Source organism: Crocodylus porosus, unplaced genomic scaffold (assembly GCF_001723895.1).
Source record: "Crocodylus porosus isolate Cpor-Errol unplaced genomic scaffold, CroPor_comp1, whole genome shotgun sequence".
Lineage (NCBI taxonomy): Eukaryota > Metazoa > Chordata > Crocodylia > Crocodylidae > Crocodylus > Crocodylus porosus.
Genome location: NW_017728886.1, coordinates 231,413,558 through 231,435,653, shown reverse-complemented (window position 1 = coordinate 231,435,653; position 22,096 = coordinate 231,413,558). Strand labels below are relative to the sequence as shown.

Below are 22,096 nucleotides of genomic sequence, written 5' to 3'. Positions count from 1 at the left end.
TAAAATGGTGCTTGTAGGTATAATTTTGTTACATTGTTACTCTCAAAATGAGAAGCTCCAATTAAATTGCAACCAAATTCTGATGGGTTCACTGTAGAAGTGAACCTGACTATCTAAGAGCAGAGAAAACAGTTGGAAATAGTGAACTCCTTGCATCCTTTTCCAGGAACCTGATTGTGTCCTGCCCCAAGGGAAGAGGTCTTGGCTGATTCTCTGGACTGATATAGCTAGAGCTTGCAAAAGCTTAATTTGCTGGTAAAGGGAAGTTTTGACATAATATCCTGGTGCTGTCTGTTACCATGATAAAAGTTTAAACCAAATTGAATAAATAATGGTATAGCTACATTGCCTTTTTGCCTGAAGTTTAAGGAATGATACAGTAATTATCAAACTGGGAATTATAATGGATTGAAATAGAACAGAACTAGATAATCCAGAAGCAGGCCAATTATGGCCCACAAGCTGGATCCAGCCCACCAAGGCATTCTATCCAGCCTGTGGCGCCCCCCCACAAAAAATTAGAAAATTAATGGTTATCTTCCCGTGGCTGCCTGTCAAAGATGACAAGGTACCAATGGCAGCGGCAGCAAGGCCCACCCGGCCCCATTCCACCCCAAGCCAGAAAGTTCTGTCTAGCAGAGGCTTCAGACTGGTGACCCCGGGGGCTGTTTCTTTGCTCTCCCTCATCTGATTCTCCACTCTTAGACAAAGAACAGGTGGAGGTAGGGGGAGGATCACTGGCGCATCAGGAGCCAGCCTGGCCCACCTGGCACTATGCAGTTCCCAGCTGGCTCCTGCTGTGCCATGCTGTGCAGTCCCGGCATTGCAGCTGGGGACCACATGCTGCCGGAGCATAGAAGGAAGGGAAGCAGCAGGGGAAAGGCAGCAACAGGAGTGCAGTGCCCTGGGGGGTCGGGGCTGGCAGTAGCAGGATCTGGCTGGTAACCACAGGGGTCAGGCTGGCTCCTGCTGCGTTCTGTGGTCCTGGCATTTCAGCTGAGACCCATGTGCTGCCAGGAGGTGCACAGCCAGCTGTTCTGCGCGGTTCCCAGCTGCAATGCCGGAACCGCAGAACACATCAGGAGTCCCCAGCTGGCTCCTGCTGTTGCCCCCATCACGAGGGCCATGTGCCTGCAGCTCCTGCACTCGCTGGGGAAAGCCCCTCACTAGACCCTGGTTGCCTTCCCTGCCCCGTGCTGCGCAGACCCGTGGACTCAGAGCCCCACCCCCTGCTTCCCCATGGAGTCCAGCACGGTGCTTCTCCTGGTGCAAGTGTGGGAACTGCTTGAAGTCTCTGAAATGGAGGTGGCCAGCCAGGCTGTGCACACCCTGCTCCCCGCAACCCCCCACACACAGCCACACCACCTCACAAGCCCCCCCCACACCTCTCCACACCTCACCATATACTCCCCACACCCCCATATACAATATAAAAGTGAGACTTTATTTTTGAGTTATGCAGTCCCCTCTATGTACAGTACAGAAACATAAATTGTGACAATTTTTTGTAATAAAATTAAAATATGTTGTAGTAGGTGTTTGATTTCTAGTGTATAATTTGGGGGGGGCATTATTCTAAGATGACAACCCCCCCCCCTCCCAAAAGAGTATTTCTGGTGGCAGGGGTTAGGGGATGGGGCAACTATCAAGGGGTGGGACTACCCATACGGCTCTCAACAGCTCACCAAAACTTATTAATCAGCCCTCCATCCAAAATAATTGCTTGCCCCTGAGATAATCCTTGTGCCAAACATAAAAATAGCATATTGCCTTGTATTTCCATTTGCTCAGGCAAACTAAAATCTCTTGTAGCTTAAATACTTGGCTACATAATAGAGAAGCAAAATAGAAGTGGAACAGATCTGCCTTTATCTGGAGGAGGGAATACTAGAAATGACAGAACAGCTCTTCAATGGGGACAGTAACCTTGCTTCTGAATATCTGGCTCAAGTAAGCTGAGCATGTGCATGCTTTTAATTCACGGAGTTCTTGGGGTGTCCCCAGTAACTCCAGGAGTTGAAATTTCAAGTGGTGAATTCATTGTTTAATAGCAGCTAAGTAATGATTTAATTTCAAAAGACCTTTAGATCTTGAGCCATACAGAGCTGCTTAATTTGAAAAGGCCACGTTTTAGACTTATTCTGTTCAGTAGTACAAATCCCATAACTACAAAGTAAGCTGGATAACATACATAGACATCCATTAAAATTGAACCTGATTGTTCTGACAGTTGCATCTTAGAGCTGCATCCCATGTTGCCACATCTCTTCATCGGTGGGACGTTATGTTGGTGTGTGATAGCACTTCAATTTCCCTGGGTTTTTTTCAGTTTATTGGGAGCTGATACATTACATGCCATGATCTGATAGGCATGTATATTTAGGCCTACACTGCTAATTATGATTATCTTTAAAGTCATTCTTGTGACCAAATGTATGGTTAACCATTAAGTCTGCCTCAGAAAGTGTTCCACCCTGAGCCTGAAAGCTCTGCTAAATTTCTGAGTATGAGATTGACCGCATTACCACTTGCTTCCTAGCCCTTCAGTTTCTGTAGTGTGTCCAAAACTTACCACTGTGCTGCAGGCCTCTGGTGCAAAGGATCCACCATGATCAGTCCTGCAGCACCCTGTTCCTGCCTGCTACTCTATCTGCAGAGACAAGCCTGCAAGGAGAAACAAGTAGCTTGCAGGGTGAAGATAGATTTAAAAAAAGGATTGGCTGTGAAACTGAGGGATTTTATACCCACACTCAAAAAGTACAATGTGCTGAATGGCTTGTATTGTATGATACAGCATATGATATTGTCAGGAAAAGACCCCTTGCATGGGTCAGGCTAGTTGAGGTTGACCTATTATTGTGCTTGAAAGCAGATGCTGGGACACCAGGGCTTCCAGTTTACACTGCTTGTTTTTGGAACCTTGCAGTTTGTGACAGTCAGTATAAATTACAGTGGGAGACAGGTACACTGCCAACCCTGGACTGAGGAAGCACAAAGGCTATTTTTGCATTTCCATTACTAATCTGTGTGGCTCCTGAGCAGTGTTGAAAATATGCACCTTAATGTTGTTTCCTGTTTATGAAGTTTGTTTGCTCTTGTAACCCAGGTCCACTTGAGGACTGAAATAGACTTGTCAGTTTAACTTTCTGTCTCAGACTAGCAGAGTGTTTGGGATGCACATAGAATCAGGGGAAAGGGCTTTTTTTTTACTTGGAAAAAAGTACCTGAGACAAATATATTTTGGTAAAGTAATCAGTTTTTATAAACCTGAATTTATTTTACAACCCACTGTCCCTGCCCCCCTTTTCCCAGCTTTTCTTTTTATGAATAATGTTTTAAAATACAGTTTGCTAGAGGATTGGCTCTATTTCTTGGATTCTGCACACAGCAAAGCTGTCCATCTAAGAGAGAAATTCTTGGAAATGGAATTTTAGAGTAGAAATGTTAGCAGACCTGAAACAACAGCATTCTTGTTAGCAGTTTTAAGATCAGTACTTCTTTCTTTCCATCCCTAGAGCAGCAAAATGGCCCCTTAGAAAATATATGGCCACTGACAGGAATTCATTTAAAGGTGTGATGGGATCTGACTAATGATTCAACAGTCACACCTCCTGCCATGCCATATGTGCATGGCAGGAGGTGTGACTCTGAGATGGAGGATCAGATCCCACTCATGCTCTATTTCCAGTGTAGGGGGGAGGCTGGGATTACAATTATGATTCTACGTGCATCCCAAGCATCCCCTACTGATTCTATATGCATCTCAAGTACTGTGATAGTCTAAGGATTATCATCCCAGGCTCCTCTTGCATCAGCAAGTAGCAGGCTAGGTGCCTGCGGCTCATAGTGCCAGTCAGCTGATAGGCACTCCCAGCCTCAGGAGCATGCCAGAGGCTCTTCAAGGCTCTGGTACACTCCTGTGTTGAGAGTTTCAGTTGGCTGATAGGCACTGGCCACATGTTCAATTTAAGGCATGATGGGAACCAGCCACAACTTTATTACACATCATTTTTTGTCTAATAACTTTGTGGATTTTTCCCTGCTTTATCATGCCATTAATTCCATGAACATGTGGCTGAGTTGCTACTTAAGACATGATTAACTGGTTAATCACATCTTAAGTGTAACATCTTTCAGGGGTCTATGTCTTAGTAAAAACGTTTTTCAGTTGAATCTTTAAAATGGGCTTGTTGGGTCAGTGTTAGGTGCACAGCTGTTTAGAGCATTCTTGAGAGACACTGTTTAGGGTAAATGTTACTCTGCTGGTGCTATAAAGTCAGGCATTTATTTTGGTGAATGTTCTGAAATACCATCTGGCGGCAAGGTTAACATTCCAATTCTTTGTGAATATGCTAGTTTGATTTTAGTGAGTTGACACTTTATTTGGCATTCATGAATGTTTATGTGCAGCTTTTAAGTTAAATTAATATTGAAGATCCATGTGTTGCAAAGCTGTATATGCAAAGTATGTATGTTGCAAAGTTGTATATTTGAATGAATATCTTTTAGATGAAAGGAGGTGTATCACCTGTGCCTAAACACTTCCATACAGATGGACCCAATATTGGTTACATCACTCTTTGGAATGTTATATTGTTATGGATTCCATGTTTCCAAGGAACAAAACACAAGTTTCAATACATTTGGCATTTATGACTTGAGATAAACACTGTAAAAGTCAAAACATTCCATAATTCATAACAATTGTGACTGTTGCAAATCAGTATTTGTAACGCAGCTGCACCAGATAGATTCAAATCACCATTAACAAAATTTCAAAATAAACTATTAACTTACTTTATAAAATTGCTGGTCCCTTTGTTAAGTTGAAAATTCACGGGGTTGCCAGGTCTTACAAGATTATCGTAAACCTTGTCATACTTGGTATTTGTTTTTAAAGTGCAAGTTCTTTGAGTTACATGAACACAAAAGAATCAGTCTTTTACTTTTTAAATTTATTTTTGTAAAGTTTGTAGCCCTTGCGGTTGTAGAGGAAAGCTTGAAAATATGAAGACTGATGACTTGCCAAACCAAAAGGAAAGAAAAAGACCCCCAGAGTTGCATGTTTTTTTTATTTCATTATGAGGCCCATTTCATGTTAGGAATACTTTGCAGGTTGTGTTTAATGACATGTGGGAAATAGAGGCTGGCTGTGAGGTGGAATAACAAAAGCCCAAGTCTTATAGCCAGGGAGTTGCACAAGGGAAACTCCTGGTTCTCTCTCTACTCTCAACTCCATGATGCACATCTTGCTGCATTTTCATTTTGGATCCTTACTGTCTAGAAACTGATATGGAAGATGAACCACACACGCTTGGTCCCAGGTCAGGACCCAAGAGAAATCCCAGTCTTGTTTCTGCATCCAGCAAATACAGCATAGGACTATTTTTCTCACTGGGGTTGCCCAAGGGACCTTATTTTTCAGTTGGGTGGGAGGTGTTCTTTTTGTGAAGTGACAAAGCAGGCTTAGTTTTCAGGATCTTTGCTTCCTGAAGCATTCTTCAATCTACTCCATATAAGTATTTTCAGATAAGATCTATTCTTATAGGTACTAAATTGAGATGACAGTCAGTAGGGCTGTGCGAAGCTTCGGGTGCTGATTCAATTCGGAGATTCGGCCTGATTCAATGGCTGAATCTCCAAATCCAAATTGAATCAGGACCAGTTAAAAGGTCCAAATTGATTTGAAGCTCTCCAAATTGATTTGGAAAAGATTCAGAGAGTTTTGGTGATTTGGGCAGTCACCGCTTGCTCTGGCAGGGGGGCTGGACCCAGACTCTGAGCTGGTAAGTAGGAGGTGGAAGTAGGGACTTCAGGAGGACCTCTGCCAGGCCCCATCCCTTGCCTGCTGCCCCCCCCCCCCAAGTGCCCTCTGATCCCTGTCTGCTCCCCCAACCCCCACCATGGCTGCCCCAGCCCTTTAAACAAAAAGCCCCCACTCACTGGGTGCTGCCAGGCAGGGAGCGATTCCTGCTGCCCCCCACTACTCCATGCTGCATGGGGGGCTCTTCCACAAGCTTCTTGACCCCTGCCCACTCTCCCAGCCCCCCCATGGCTACCCTGCCTACCCCAGCTCCAGCCCTTTAAGGAAAAAAAATACCAAAACAAAAAACCCCACACTTACCAGCTGCAGCAGTGGTCAGGGGGCTCATGTAGAGCCCCCCATGCAGCATGGGGCAGTGGGGATTCCTCCCCCCCCTTCCTTGCTCGGCAGCAGCTAGTGAGTCTGGGCTTTTTTTTAAGGGCTTGAGTAGGGGCAGGTAGGGCAGCCATCGCGGAGGCTGGGGGAGTGAGCAGGGGTTGTGGGGCTTGTGGCAGAGCCCGCATGCAGCGTGGAGCAGTAAGGGGCAGCGGGGATCATGCCCCCCCTCCTGGCAGCAGCCAGTTAATGGGGGTTTTATTTTTTTAAAGAGCCGGGAGCTGGGGCTGTCAGGGCTGGGAGAGCGAGCAGGGGCGTGTGTGATTCAGCTGAATCAATTTGGGACAGTGATTTGAATCACTGAATGGAATCACTGTCCCCTGAATTGGCCGAGTCCAAATCTGAAGTGAATACTAGCTGCTTCGCACAGGCCTAACAACCAGGTACTTCTGTAGTTCTGTTTAACTATGAACAAAGAAAATCTTTTCAAATTAAAGTAATTTCTCTCTGGGAGCCATGATGATAATCTACTGCAGATAGTATTTTAAGTAGGACTACTTTTGCTGAAGCAAGCAGATTCAGGAGAGGTGAGGGGAGAAGAAGCTGGAAAGGAAAAAACCTCTGTTAAACAGAAATGTTGACCTTCTCCTTCAGTATTCTGACAACCAGATGTTTTATAACCAAGTCTTGGTTTTGAAAACGAAAAGTATGGATCTTTTGTTACAGAAGTAATTTCAGCTGACTTCTGACGCACATGCTTGGAAGGCTTCTCCATAGGTTACATTGTTGTATGCTTCTATTCTTCGATATTGGCAGAAGAGGAATGTGAAAGGGAGGATGGCACTGAGCTCTTTGAGTTTGACCAAAGCAAAAGAAGCAGGTTTCATTAAAACAACAGAAGGCATAGCCTCACTGATTGGTTTATACTTAATCCATAAAACAGGCTGGTACTTCAACTCAGGTTAAAATAGCTATCTGCTTAAATACAGCTGGAAAGAATTAAAAGTCTGTCTTCAGTATTAATGTTTTGTTCTGATGTTTATTTTGTTTTTAATTAATTGGATGGGATGGGATGGTATTTAGCTTTTATGATAACTGTAGATTTTTTTCCTCTAATTCTTTTCGGCTGGGTTCATGTTAAATATTAAAACATCTGTCTATTTGCAAGATATCACTGAGGAATTTGAGCATCTAGATGGAAGCAATAAAATTTTCATCGCTGCAATTATTTTTTCTCTTTCTTAGAGTGGCTTACTTAAAATCAAAAAAATTTGGTAAGGAAGCAATTGCACGAATGGTCTCAAGAGCTCCATTTTTGCTGATGTTTTCTGTGGAAAGATTAGATAACAGATTGGGTTTCTTCCAAAAAGAACTTGGATTAAGTGTGCAGAAGGTAAGTAAGATATGTCAACATGTTGAAGTATTTTGTTAGTGAAAGTAGGATGATCCTGAAACACATTTGACTAACCTAATATATCTTATTTTGTTAGTCTATAAAGGTGCATATTTATGCTGCCTTCTGACTGACATCAGACTAACGCAGCTGACTACCTCTCTCTAACCTAAAAATGCTCATGCGGTATTACAAAGGTTACAGATTGGCATCCAGTAACCTACTACAGAAGGCTAGCAAGGACCTCTGATGTTGTAGGTTTCCCATCTTTTCAAAATGTTGCAATGTAATTACATCGTCGGTTGGCAAGTCTACAAATGAGCTTTTATGCACAGTAGCCTATTGTACTGCACATCAAAGTGTCATGTCCAAAACAGTGCTAATATGCTAATGGACAGTAGAATTAGTCTATTGTGCATTAACTGTCACTAAAAAGGCATTCACTTTTCCTCCTTGTGCATTAGGGCAGCCTAATGCGCTTTTATGTAGTACCTCATATTAGAGGTACTTGACTTAATGCGCAGTAGCAAAAGTGCATTAATGAATGTGTAGATGTGCCCAATGATAGGTATATCATGGTGTTAAGTGTCATAACAGCATATGCTCCTGGCTGTCTGCTGAGTCCAGTAATCTATTGGCAGTACAGTATATGATCACATAGGAGATCAGGTGTCTGGTTTTGTGGTCTTCAAGGCATTAGCAATTGATTCAGTCTCCTGAAAGATGGGTTAGTTGTTTCATTCAAACATCATTCCTTAATTATCATGTTCCAGAAAGTCCTGTGTTCTTTAGCCAAAAAGATAACATTTGGCAATTGGGCTTTGACATTGGAGAGAAGAAAGGAGAAATATTCAAACAGTACAAAACCACACGTTTTTCAGACTGATGGTAAATCCTTATGTCAGCCTAATAACAGAATGGAATGAGGATGTACTGCCAATGCTCTTTTTCTCAAGGTATGGGCAAAGAATCAAATTGTGATGAGTAAATGTGGGGTGGGGACTTTCTCCAAAGCAGCTGAGGTATAGTAACTGTCCATCAGCCCTTTCTTGCCCCCCACAGTGAGCAAAAGCTAAACCAAAACACTTTAGCCATATTTATTCAAGGCAAAGTTGCCCTTACATTGGGCTAGGAGCCAGGTAGATTCCCAGTTACAATCTAGCAAGTGTTCTGTAGAAATTCCCTGTCCACTGCTAACTCTCTGAAGTTGGATCACTGTTCCATGCCTTTAGGCTGATGTGGAGGGGTAAAGTGTCTTAGTTGATAAGTTCAGTACCTGAAGATTTCAAAACTGATTGGCTACAAAAGAACAAATACTAAGAACTGAGAGAGGGTTGGTGGTTCAACCTGCTATTAGTCTTTAGGTGCCCCTGCAGTTTCTTCATGTGTCTAGAACCTAGCCTGTTTCACATGGGGAATGGTGAAATTTGACTCCAGCTGTTGTACTTCTGTCTATCCTATGTTCTTCTGTTTGAAATGTGAGAGAGTACAGAAGTAAAAATGTGAACAAAAGGCATGTAATTGAGTTCCATGAGTGGATTTCTAAGCTGTTTTTTTATGAACAATAATTATTTCCATTTTTAAATTGTAGACTAGGGATCTAGTAAGTCGTCTTCCAAGGCTACTAACTGGAAGTTTGGAGCCGGTAAAAGAGAACCTAGCGGTAAGTTGATCGTTATATACCAGGGGTGCTCACCTCTGGTCTGCAGGTCAGATCTGACCCCAAGCACCATGTAATCCAACCCATGGGTCTGTGGGGAGCCTTTTGGGCCGTGGCCCTGCATGCTAAATGAGGTAGGCAGAATACGTGAGGGCCTGATTCCAGGGCATGGGGGTGTGCAGAGTGGAGCAAAGTCAGACCCTGGAGTATGAGGGCAACACAGGACCCTGAACATAATGGTACAGGGCCAATCTCATCTGACCCACACGACCAAAAGGTTGAGTGCCACTATTGTATACCCATCCCGTTTAAAAACAGACTAAATTTTAAATCCCTTAGAAAGGGGTAGAAGGAAATGCATTAAATAGCTTCATACATTAAAAAAACATTATGTTGCTGGTTAGCATTCAAGTTTCACAGCAAACATGTAATTGCACCTTGTTTTGTCTTTTAAAATTTTAGCCCCAAAGGGGATTCTCTGGGCTTCTTCCTGTTCTCACTACCCAGGTTAAATTCTGCTGGGGTTTGCTGTCATATTTTTGCCAGCTTGGGTTGTCTCTGATGATTTAGGAGCAAGAAATGTGCAGCTGATTATCTTCTCATGGCAGGTTGTTGGTCTGCCAAATGTAGTTTTGACACTTATTGTCTGATAGCAGATGTTTGTTGTTAACACCTATTGGATAAATAATGTTCAGTCCTGTAGTAGTACTTCTTATTCCTTTGAAAATATTACCATGTATTATTGCTTTAATCCTTGTGTTGTCAAACCAGGTAGACCAACATTCTGTTGCAGGGCAACTCGGTTTGAAAAATCCTATTGCCATATAATTCATAATGTGAATAAAAGTATACCTTTCAGACAGAATGTCTGTTCTTAAACCATTAACCACTGGGAATGTTACAATCTAAAAGGGATGTGGTTAGGGAGAAGGTTTGCAAAGGAGCATATTGTTTAAATTAATAGTGTTTTTTCCCTCTTATAAACATTGGGTCCCTGGCTTGTGGAAGTAATGTGTCACAAGGAATGTTTGAAAACCCTGAATGACTTTATATGCATCTCTGTCAGAATACTAAACTTTAGTGTGCCGCCCTTGCTTCTTAGGAGTGTTATAGGGAAAAAAGCAGTTCATATTAGATCCCCACTAAAGAAATCTAGTGATACTTTGTAGACAACAGTACTGTCCAGATTGGGTGGTACAGGGATTGCTAAAAGGATTACATTTTTCCTTTCTAGATCAGAACTTCAAATCCAGTATGGGACAAAAAACTGCTTACCTATTAGACAGCTATTAGTAGATAGCTATGGAAGAGAAATAGTGGTCTTTCCAATTACTGCAAGTCCATTGTCATTGTTCTAAAACAGCTGTCATTTGGCAGTTTTCTGTAGTGTTGCAAAACATACAAAACATGGATTAAATGGGCTTTGAGGCATAACTATCCTTCCCTAGAAATAAACTTACTGAGCTATGATAGCACGTAGATAGCGTGTGCTAGATAGTGTTTGAAAGCTTTCACTGCCTCTGCTGTGCTTGTAGCAGTTTAGATAAATAAAGGCCTGAAATCTTCAGGTCTGTAACCTTATAAAAACTTTAATTTTAGAATGTCTTATCTGAAATTAGGTAGGCAGGACTGCTCTGTACATTAGCTGTTTTCTAGTATTAATACAATTTAGTGGGGCCTGAAAAAAATGACTAATATGGTATGGTACCACTTGCCCCCAAATAAGTGACTTGTCTTGTTTTGGAAATAAAAAGACATTTTTCCAGGGTCTTCCTAGCCACAGCAAATGCTTACGCTGGCTGTGTTGTTCCCAACCCCATGCACATGCGATACCTTTTCCCAAAATCAAGCTTCAACACAGTAACAGCTGCTGCTCAGCTAAAAGCTGCTGCCAGTTCAGTGGTGGTTTTGATGGGGTTAAAGCTTGAGCTTTGGAGCTGGAAGTAGAGGGTGAGTGACCTGGACTACACTCTGCCTCTCCTGCATGGGACTTGGAAAGGCAGCACAATCTCTATCTTTCACTACAGCATCCCTATTCCTTCATTCTGGCACAGAAATCAGCTTCCATTAGATTAGATAGCTAATTTGGGCAGGAATTCTGCATGTGGTAGGAGAATAAATATGGTAATTGCTAATCTAAAGGATAATTAACTAGTTATTACAGAATTGGGTGTTTCTGTTTAAATACTATTAATATGTTAGTACCAACATTTTTTTGTGATTATGAAGCTTTTGTTTTTAACAATGCTGTTGTCAGTGTTTACCTGATTACAGTAACAGGCAGCCGGTGACTGGATATTTCTGTATCGACATCTCACATGGCCATGATATTTTTATTTACTATAAGAGTCATAATTCTTATCCTGTTAGGAAGTGTCATTTTATGTCTGCCTGCTATAAGGTTGAGGTATAGCTACATTTAAATGGATAAGACATGTAAAATACTTGCTGTAACCCTAGTACATTTATTAGTAGGTTAAAGTCAGAATTAAGGTAACTGGTCCACAAGTTGACCTTAAAATTGTTTTCCTACCAGGAAAATGAGAGTCATGGTACGTAGGTTTGTGTTTGTGTGTGTGGGGGGGGGGGCGGGGAGCTGGGTTTTTGGGGGTTTTTTTACATGTATATAAGCATTTTTTCCAGAGCCATGTGTAATATGCAGCCAGAGGAAGAATTCAGCATATTACAATGCCTGCCTGGCAAGTCATCCATTTCTTATAGATTTCAGTAATATTTACAAGGAAGTAATTGTTTTTAGCTGCAAAACGGATATGCTCATCCTTCAGTGTACCCAGAGGTTAAATTCAGGTCAGATGCTTGTTCATTTGGCAGCAGGATATTATGTTTTGTTTATCTGGTTTAGGAATTTATCAGTTCTGACCTGCCATGGACTCAAAGGAATCTGTTCTGGAAGTGTGTGCAGATCAAAGAGTGTTGCAGTCACCTTGGGAGTCATGAGTGTGTATCACAGTAGAAGTGGTTATATTGTGCAAAAGGTTGCATTCCTGTGAGCAAATCTGACAACTTCTCTCAATATCTGATTCACCTCTTATCACCTGACACACAAACTTTGGACTACTGGAAGAAATGCCATGTCTCTGTGTTTCTTATTTCCACCTTTTATGTGAAAAAAAACTAATGTGGATGGAGTTAAAGGCATAGAAAGGAGACAGAGTCTGAGATGGTGGACATAATAAGGACAATTAAAGTTGAGAACAGGCTGGAGATACTCAAATCAGTTGGGATGTATACCTGGCTCTTCTGCAGACTTCTTCTCATCAAGTTTCTTCTTCATGTGTGAAATTGGAATAATAATTCTCCTACATAACACGAGTAGCAAGATCAAACATTAATTTGACCATGAGAATCTCTGTTTGATTACACTGGGGCATTCAAGTGCAGAACTTTGTTGATACTAGACAACAAATGTTTATATCCTTATTTGGTGAGCGTTGTTGGGGTTCATCCATGTTCTCTAATATGAAGAAACTTAGTCTCTGCCCTCCGGGAGCTGATAGATTAAAATGGGCAAGCACCCTAGTTTAGATGTAGATAATTGGATGCCCAGGGATTGGAAAGTATAAGTTACTTGTGCTACTTATTGTTAAAGGATCTAAATCATACACTTTGATAAGAATAACAAACAGATGTTTCTACCTCCATTGTGAAGATAAAACTATTTTTTTTCCTCCCCAGGTGTGTCGGATTGAATTAGGTTTTCGACCTAATGAAATTCAACATATTGCCCTTAAAATACCCAAGATTTTAACTGCAAACAAAAAGAAATTAACAGAAACATTTGACTATGTCCATAATGTGATGGGCATTCCCCATCACATCCTTACCAACTTCCCTCAGGTGAGATACTTTTTAAATATTAGTTCAAATGAAAATGCTGTTGGCACAGGCAAGGTAATAGTCTTCACTGGGTCAACAGTAAGATCAGAATTATACAGTTATGTATACGCTTTTTCAAGTGTTGTGTGGCAGCTTTGTGTTTTTGCTTAAGCTAGAACAATTTTTATTAGCAATCATGCATCCATGTCCAGTTCGGTGCAGCAACAGGACTAAAAATTCCAGTTTGGGGGTTAATTCAGGGGCAACATGTAGGGGGGTGCACACAGGTGCACATGCACCCCCTGAGTGTGGTGGTGTACCTCCTACAAAAAGGCGCCGCTGCTTACTAGCCTGCTGCCGGTCTCCAGGCAGTCTGCAATCCCTGCTGGCTGCCGCCCTTGGTCCGTGCTCACTCCCTCCCATCCCCCTGCCAACAGCACTGGCTGCGACTGCAGGAGCTCCCTTGCTTACAGCTACTGGGCTCTTGCTGCCGCCACCACACTCCCGCCCCCACCGTGCCCCCCCCAGCTGCTGGGGGCACAAGTCATTCGTGGGTTCATTTAATGCTTTTTTTTTTCTCCTCACTCAATCCAGTGAATAAGTTCTTTTGCTGTAGAAAACAAGTCTTCACATTGATCTCTACTGGCTTGATCCACAACATAAATCAATATCTGTTATGGACCCCTTGTTGTTTTCCCTCTACACTGACTTAAAACCTGATGCGTAAATATGAGGAACAGTAGAGTGTTCTTTCTAAATAATTGAAAAAACAGAAAAGTATCCCCTTTTATTTAGCGTTTAGCTCCTTCTCAAAGTGAAGTACTCACAATGTGCTATCAGCTGATTGTTGGAGCAGAAATCTACAAAAAAAATTTCACTGAAGCATTGCATGAATAGTTAAGACCCTCAATGTAATATTTTTTCCTATGCTGTCTAGTTTAAATATGTTCATAAAACTTACATGTATTGCCCTTTAATAAAAGTAAACAATATGTTTGAATAATCTCATGCACTGCTGAAATGCTGAAATGTGATCACTGTTGACTGGAAAAGAGAAACTTTTTAAAAGAAAAGTAATGTGTAGTTTATTAACTACAAGGGAAGTAGTGCAGGAAGGAAGGGACTGTAGTCATGCCACTTAATTTAATATCTCTATTCTTGAGTAAAAAGTTGTGGGATAATATGGGATAATTACCAAGAAATCAGGACTAAGCACGGGGAATGTTAAGTAAAAACTGGGGAGGTGGCCCTCCTTTAGCTCTGCTTGTGATTTCCCCCTTTCCCCTCCAGTGCCAAAATCTGGTGTGATCTTTCTCCAAAGGTCACCTCTTCATCCTTCTCTGTTCACATTCTGTAACACTAAGGCCTATGGCCTCACTGCCTATCTTCCTTGAACTCTGCTGCCTTAGGTACTGTTCACTTCCTTTTTCTTGACCTCATGCATTCTTCATGATGGCATCGTCTCTTGTTTTTCTTCAAAGTGCATTTTTAGCATTTTATTGCATCTCTCTCCATGGTTCCTTGTCCTTAAGCTCCCAGAACTTTCTGCTCTTGGCTCCATCATCTCCTACTGCCTCAAGACTGAGCAGTGGGAGAGGCAGGCAGAATCTCATCCTTTTAAACCTCAGTTCTGGCTTATGGGAAGTCAAGGGGAGAAAAGATAACTTTTAAGAGAACCATCAAATTGTGTGTGTTCCTTATATAACCACATGATCTTAGTACGCTTATCCTTATTTTAGTCTCTTACTGTCTTTGTGCTTACTTAGTATCATGTGATATTTAGACCACATTTTTCAATCAGGGAAGACAAGTATTGGTATACTGGAGTGGGCCAGTGGTTAATTTAGTATGGTATTCTGCTCCTGACAAATGTTCCCCCTTTGGAATTCTTACTATAAGATCTGCAATAGGATCTGTATTATAGGACCCCAGTAGTGGCCTAGGCGCATCTCTGAAATCACTTTCAAGGTGCGTTCATACTTTCAGGGGCACCTGTCAGCTCCAACTTCCTCCCTGCCTTCTGCTTCTTACCACTGTAAACCAGCTAAGATGTGTCAGGGGCCAGCTCTTTGGTTTATGGTGACTCAGTCTCACTGGTCTCTGCCAATTCTTAGCAGAAGTAATTTTGCCAGCAAGAAGAATCACACCTTTGTCTGGTTATGCACTCGGAAAAGATGGATTTCCTTTTCCATGGAGTAGGCAAGCCCATGTGGTCAAATGCTCTGGAATTGCAGTTAACACTGACAATAAGCAGTAAAAAGACAGCAAAAAGGATCTATTATAAAAAAAACAAACAACAATCCTAAGAAATAAGTAACTATATGTTGAGATACAGACTGAAACATAAGAATAAGCAAATGAAAATATCAGAATAACTTATTCTTACCCTGCACCTTAAATTGAAGGATGTAATTTCTAGCCAGATTCAACAGGTTAAAAAGCAGTTTCTGCCTGTGATTCCCATCAGACCCTCCTGCAAAGTTTCCCTTCTGTCCCAGGGAAACTGAAGATAAGATCATGCTCTCGAGGCAAGTTAGCTACGGTTACTTGTCTGGCTACTCACAAGTGTCAGCTCTTGGATTCTTGTGGGGCCAGCATTATCTATATACCTTCATGTCCCATTTCCTGCCCTCTCCCCACCCTGCAAGTTCATGTTTGCCAAATCAGTAATTTTTCCTCAACTAATTAAGACTAGGAGAGGAGAGTATGTGCATCCTTTCAGACCTGGAGACTGTCAATCTTAATGATGTTGTGTTTTACTTAATTTGCTCCAACAGTTTGACTAGCCAAGTGTTGTTATTTTTACAGCTTGTGTTGTATGATGCAAATTCACCATTCTACCAGGGAGACAAAGCTTCATCCATCATGGACGAGCCCCCCCCCCATAGCGAGCACTCCGACTGGTAGTGGGGTACGGAGAGCTCTACTGTGCTGCATGCGGAAGTGCTGGCACTTCTGCCGTCGCCATGCTGCCGGCATGCTCAGCAAGCCCTCCCCCCCACTGATGCCCCCGAGACTCAGGAGGCACCAGTTGCCCATGGAGGGGAGCAAGGAATAGGAAGGCGGGGGACAGGCTGCCTCCATGCTCTGTGGTTTTGTAGTTTCATAGTTTGTAGGGTCAGAAGGGACCTGAGCAGATCATCAAGTCCAACTCCCTGCCATGGCAGGAAAGAGTACTGGGGTCAAACGACCCCGACAACGTGTTCATCCAGCCTCTTTAAAGACCTCCAGGGTAGGAGCCAGCACTTCTCTTGGAAGTTGGTTCCAGATCCTAGCCGCCCTGACTGTGAAGTAGTGCCTCATGATAGTAAAATAGCGTCTCCCGCCTGTGTTACCCACCCCCCCCCCGCCAAATGAGCCATTCTGGCCTGGGGAAGGCACCAGCTCTGGCTTCAGCACAGAGCTGGAGCCAAAGCCGGAACTGGGTTGGTACTCAAATCTAAGATAAGGGGGTTTTTCCCCTTGTTGATTGGGGAATACACCTCTTTGGATTTGAGTAAACACTGTAATTTGTCTTAGAAGCCACATTGCGCAGTGAAGCAGAGAAGTTTTAATCCTGTCAGAATTCTGTGGTTTTAACCCTGGCTGTTTTAACTGTGAATCTTGTTTTTTGTATAAAGTCCCACCCTGTTTTTGAATCCTACAGAGCTCTTTCCCTTGATGGTATCTTGTATGAGTTCCACAGACATATGTATTATATAAAGAATGTTTTCTTTTATTAGTTACATTATCTTTACTTGTCAGGTTCATTGCATGTCATATTGATTTATATATTATGAAAGTGTGCCTGTCCTTCCAGCATTCATTATTTTGTACTGTCATGTCCTCACCCTATTTGTCTCCTTTCCACAGTTTTGCCTTGCTACTAATCATTCTTGCCACTAGCTCTGAACTCCCTTTTATTTTTGCTGTATCCCATTTTATTTTCTAGACTATTTCAGCTTAAATGTTATAGGATTAATTTGTAAAGAGTGCTAGTATATGTGGGGGAGGTAAACGATACAAAACTCACCATTCCTAACTTTGTCTTGTCTATGTACAAAAAACTCTTCAGTGTTACATGTATTTTCTAGTTTTGTGCCTATAAAATTCAGCATCTCTCTTTTTTCTTTTCATAGGTTTTCAATTCAAGTCTCTTAAAAATCAAAGAGAGACACATGTTTCTGACATTCTTGGGAAGAGCCCAGTATGACCCAAGACAGCCCAGCTACATCTCTGTAGATAAACTAGTATCTGTGCCCAGTGAGGTGTTTTGTACAGAGATTGCCAGAGCCTCAGTACAGGATTTCATGAAATTCTTAAAAACACTTTAATTAGTAACACATGTAAAAATGAATAGAATCATGTTGTGAAATAAATTTGTTTTGGAAAAAAAAATTGCTTCCTTTTTCAGTCTCTTGGCTGTTCACTTCCTGTTTTAAAAGTTACTGCTTATCAAATAACTACAGTGCATAAGAAAAAAGACTTAACATCAGACTAAAGTGGAAAAGGGCGTAAGCACATTCAGCAAGTTATTAATGTAAATCTTGTAATGAAATCATAACATATCTATGATGGATGAAGCAGTCAACTGGGAACATAGAAACTTATAAAGCAGTAGTTACCATGATGTTATTTATGGACTGCACCATACTGTTGTTCATGGGCTGCCCCGGGCACCTCCAACCTTGTCAATTTGAAGTTTGATGAGAAAGCATAGTCACGTACAAGAAATGTTGAGGACTGATAGGCCAGAAAGGTGGGAATTGTTTTGTAAAGCATGATAAAATGGAGTCTCTTCTACTTTTTCCTCACAACAACATATTTCAATAGACTGTGAGATTAAAAACTTGATTTGTCTGGAAAAACACAGCTGTACCTTTTGGAACAAGACTGAAAACTCGGACTGCAAGATCTGGAGAACCAATCATTGAACAGACATGATGTCCCTCCCACTAAAGGGTTTTTCAACATCTTATAAAATCAGCCGGCCAGATACCAAATGCTGTTAAGTGCACAAAGTTAATTGAAAAGAAGAGTAGCATGTTTTCCTAATCTTCAATTATAGTGATGTTGGATATGATAATACCAATAGGCAAAATTCAGATAGTTAAATTGGCGGCACTCAGTTAATTCAGAATTATGAACACTCATTATCTGCTACAAAGACAAGTTGAATGAAATTTGTCAAATGAATGTAAATTGTAGTGGTCTATCTGTAGACTATGATCATGATATTTGTGAAATTCATCTTGAATAAAAATTATTTTTAAATGAGACAGAAGGTAGGGCAGAATGCCATGTTACTAAGACAGTGTTAATGAAATGGGAGGTCATCATAAACGTAAGTATTTCCATGCTGTTTTGACTGTTGGTGTGCTCTTACATGGCTACCAGTTAACAAATATTTCTACCTGATAATGGTGAAAAGGCAGTGGCTAGGAGGGATCCCCCACCTCCCACTAGAAACACCCATCTTCCTTCCATCCCCTTTGGCCACTTGGCAGAAGGAATATGAAATATTTTTTAAAATTGGACTGCCTGACAGAAGGACCTAAAATAGCATAGTCAACAAGCTTTCTGGGCTACTGACACTTTTAAATGGCTTTGATTGGGTGTGGTGTTGCCCCTCTTGTTAACTGTTATATACAAAGCATCAGTCTTGACCAGTGTTAATTCAGTACAACTCAGGTTAAGGGGCTTATCCTGGGCTTTAACCCTATAAAGCAAAGAAATTTGAAATTAGGATTTAAAAGCTTGGGATGGCCACCAAAATCTAAAATGTTTTATCTGATTAACACTGATGCTTTTCTGGGGTTCTACGCTTAAGCAAAGAGTGAATTTTCGTGGTTTTCTGGATTTAAAGCCCTGTCCTTTGATAATTGTAACTACTGTCATTGTGAGACAGTTGTTTATGTTTGTTTACATTGTGTATATATGCTAATCCAGTCATTTTAAGTTTAAAGTTTGTCTTGTTACATTGATTAAAAACATTTTATTTTCTTCCACTTCATTTTCACTTCATGTGTTTAACCAGTACTTTTTCCTGCCAAGGCAAGGGGTCGGACTTGATGATCTGCTCAGGTCCCTTCTGACCCTACAAACTATGAAACTATGAAACCCCAATGACAGTCCGTGTCCAAATTAAACCAATTTACTTAAAATTTGGAATATGTAATCTTATGCCAAGGCATCCCAGAAATATCCCAGAAATATTCTGAAGCAAGCTATACAAAGGATCGGTGAGTGGTACTCAGCAAATGAATTTTGCTTCTGTGAAATCTTCAGGTAGTCTCTTCTTGACTTCAAATCTAAAATCTTAGAAATGGTTTGGCTGAGGTTAGACAAGCCTCCTTTTATCTGTCGGTCTTGGTGAGGGTTATTTCGGAAATACTGGAGAACTGGGGCAGGGAGGGAAAAGAGATGTTATAAATAGGCACTTTAGAACTAGGGACTATAACAATAGGGACTTTAGCAATGTACATGCTTAGTGTCATGGACACATGCTTTAGAAATCCTGCACCTGGCTGGTGTGGAGTTTCAAGGGTGCATTCAAGCCACTGTACGGACTTGAAAAGGCTGTGCGTTTCAAGAACACCTTTTCTCTACCTGCAAAGAGAAAAAATGTGGTGATTCCTGCAGTAAGGTAATCTAAGTAAAGGATAGTGGAGGGGTACCAGTATCTTGGAAGCTGGCTTATACCATTGCCCCCCTGCTGCCATATTTCTATGGGAAGCCCCATGGGCTGGACCTGGCTAATAGGCTAGAGGTTAAGCACCCCATTGCAGAATGTCACTGAAAATCTCCATGCTTGCTCCATGCTTGTGTGGCAGGGCAGGAGCCCCAGGGCATGCGGAGCAGACCCCAGCAGCATTGCCTGGTCTTAAATATGAAATCATATTGGAAGCTCAAAATTATCGTATCTACTGAAAAGCTATCATACACTGAAAAATTATGCAAATAAGTCTTAGGGATGTATTTAGTAGCTGCGTTGGTCTGAGACAAGAAATGCAAAAATCTAAAACTCTTGGTTCAGAGATGATACCTTTTGGTATCGTGCTGGAGCATTTCTTTATTTGGGAGGCAAGCAAGCAGTCATCTGAAAGCGCTGACAGCAAACCCGTAAGTCAGTTAAGACTGAGAATGACTTGGGCTTTGCATACGAGCTGCTTCAAAAAAATATCGCACTTTTGAACACTATTATTGATGGTACATGCTACAAGTGTTGAAATTATGGGACAAATACAAGAGTTATCGCACACCTGGCAAAATGGGGCCAAACGTCCGGCCACGGCCTGCACGGAGACAGCACCTGTGGCCCCCCGGCCCCTGCACTGCGCATGTCACGCCCCCCTTCCCGTCCCAACCCCTGTGGGCTGGACGTCCCGCTCCGCCCCCTGAGGTGGCAAACCCTGCCCACGGCGCATGCGCAAACGCCAGCCACCTGATCGCGCCGTCCACATATCAGTGCGGACGTTTTCAGGGTACCCAGTAGGCACCGCGTCTCACTTAAGTCAAGATGGCGGCAAGGGCACCGGGTGAGGCGAAGCGGGGGATGTGGCGCCGTACGCTTCCCCGCTGTTGGACTGGCGCGCGGGGCGCCGGCCCGGGGCCGGGTGGGAGCGGCTCTGGGAGCCGGGGTAGTGTGGGACCTCTCAGCTGGGTCTGGGGAAGAACGCCTGGCCTCGTTTTCACGCCGGCTCCTTATTGGCTGCTGGTCTCGGGAGCTACGGGCCGGGAGCGGGGACCTGGTGCTGCGCTGGAGGGCGGGAGAAGCGGCTCCCAGGGTAGAGGTGGAGCTGCACGTGACTGTGCGTCTTTCACTCCTTTAACTCCTGTCATGTGGCTGCCTGGCTTAGCCCTGAGTTATATTTGTTTAAGCGCCAGGCCTGTTTGCCATCCTTCACGTGCATCCACGTAACCTTTTAGGCTGCCTCAAGTGGGGAGCCTACAGAAAAGGATGCCAATTGATTCCTTGAGATGGGGGGGTGGGGAGGGGATGGGAGTGATGGTCAACAGTTCAAAATAAGAGTGCCAAGGGAGGGCATGAAGGGCCAGTGGGCACTGTCCACTCTGCTCCAAGTGCTAGGTGGCTTAGGGATTGTGCTAGTGAGGTGAAGGTGACACAGAGTTGTAAAAGATGCAGGTTGGAAGGGACCTCAGGAGGTCATCTGGTCCAGCCCCTTGTAGTTGGGGCTGGGCCTGCTTTGGGCATCATCCCAGCCAGGGCTTTGTCTACCTAAGGTTTAAAAACTTCTAATGGTGGTTACCACCTCTGGATAATGTGTTCCAGTGTTTTACTACTCTCCTAGTGAGAGTTTTTTCCTAATATCTAACCTAAACTTCTCTTGCTGCAACTTGAGACAGTTGCTCTATCAAGTGCCACCGCTTTCTGTAATGTCAACACCTTGGGAGGTTCCAGTCCAGTGCAGCAGGGTAGGCACAACAGTCTCCATCCAGCAGCTTGGAAGGGGGAGCTGGAGAGCCTGGCCCTGCAGGAGGAAGAGTGGGGTTTGGCTGAGTCAGCAGGGGAAGGGGTTCCAGCCTGTCCTGCCTAACTGTACAGGGCATAAGGTTTGGGAATTTGGCAGGGGGAGGGTTGCTGTAGTAATGGCCACTGCTACCTAGCTGCCAAACTTCCTGTCCCATGGAGAGCCCTGTGGCCATCTGGGATGGCTTCATGGGTTGCATTTGGCCCATAGGATGGAGGTTGAGTATTCCTGTTCTAGAAAACCATGCTGTTAGGAGAATACTTCGTAGTTTCTAGGGTCGGAAGGGACCTGAGCAGATCATGTAGTCTGATCCCCTGCCACAGCAGGAAAGAGTATTGGGGTCAAACGACCCCAGCAAGGTGTACATCTAACCTCCTCTTAAAGACCCCCAGGGTAGGAGCCTGCACCACTCCTCTTGGAAGCTGGTTCCAGATCCTAGCCGCCCTGACGGTGAAGTAGCACCTCCTGATATCTAGCCTAAATCTACCCTCTGCCAGCAGTTCATTATTACTAGTCACTCCTGGCAGTGCTCAGGGGAACAGCGACTTCCCCAGTGCCTGCTGGTCCCCTCTGACTAGTTTGTAACAGGCCACTAG

The 22,096-nt window shown here is 42.9% G+C and overlaps 2 protein-coding genes across 4 annotated transcripts in view; both read left to right on the top strand.

Moving 5' to 3' along the window:
- The window catches only part of MTERF3 (mitochondrial transcription termination factor 3), a 32,586-nt gene extending 15,177 nt beyond the window's left edge, over positions 1 to 17,409 (top strand). Inside the window, exons 4-7 of one of the 2 annotated variants that reach the window (XM_019550809.1) lie at positions 7,385 to 7,532; positions 9,124 to 9,195; positions 12,889 to 13,050; positions 17,148 to 17,409. In XM_019550809.1, coding sequence (XP_019406354.1) covers positions 7,385 to 7,532; positions 9,124 to 9,195; positions 12,889 to 13,050; positions 17,148 to 17,342 — 577 coding nt within the window. In that variant the 3' untranslated portion in view covers positions 17,343 to 17,409. Of the gene's footprint in view, positions 1 to 7,384; positions 7,533 to 9,123; positions 9,196 to 12,888; positions 13,051 to 13,831; positions 14,038 to 17,147 lie in introns of those variants that run through there. The other variant, XM_019550816.1, reaches the window with a different exon arrangement.
- A 3,059-nt stretch (positions 17,410 to 20,468) lies between these two features.
- The window catches only part of LOC109320643 (cytochrome b-c1 complex subunit 7), a 16,608-nt gene continuing 14,980 nt past the window's right edge, over positions 20,469 to 22,096 (top strand). Inside the window, exon 1 of one of the 2 annotated variants that reach the window (XM_019550827.1) lies at positions 20,469 to 20,546. In XM_019550827.1, coding sequence (XP_019406372.1) covers positions 20,528 to 20,546 — 19 coding nt within the window. In that variant the 5' untranslated portion in view covers positions 20,469 to 20,527. Of the gene's footprint in view, positions 20,547 to 21,421; positions 21,445 to 22,096 lie in introns of those variants that run through there. The other variant, XM_019550837.1, reaches the window with a different exon arrangement.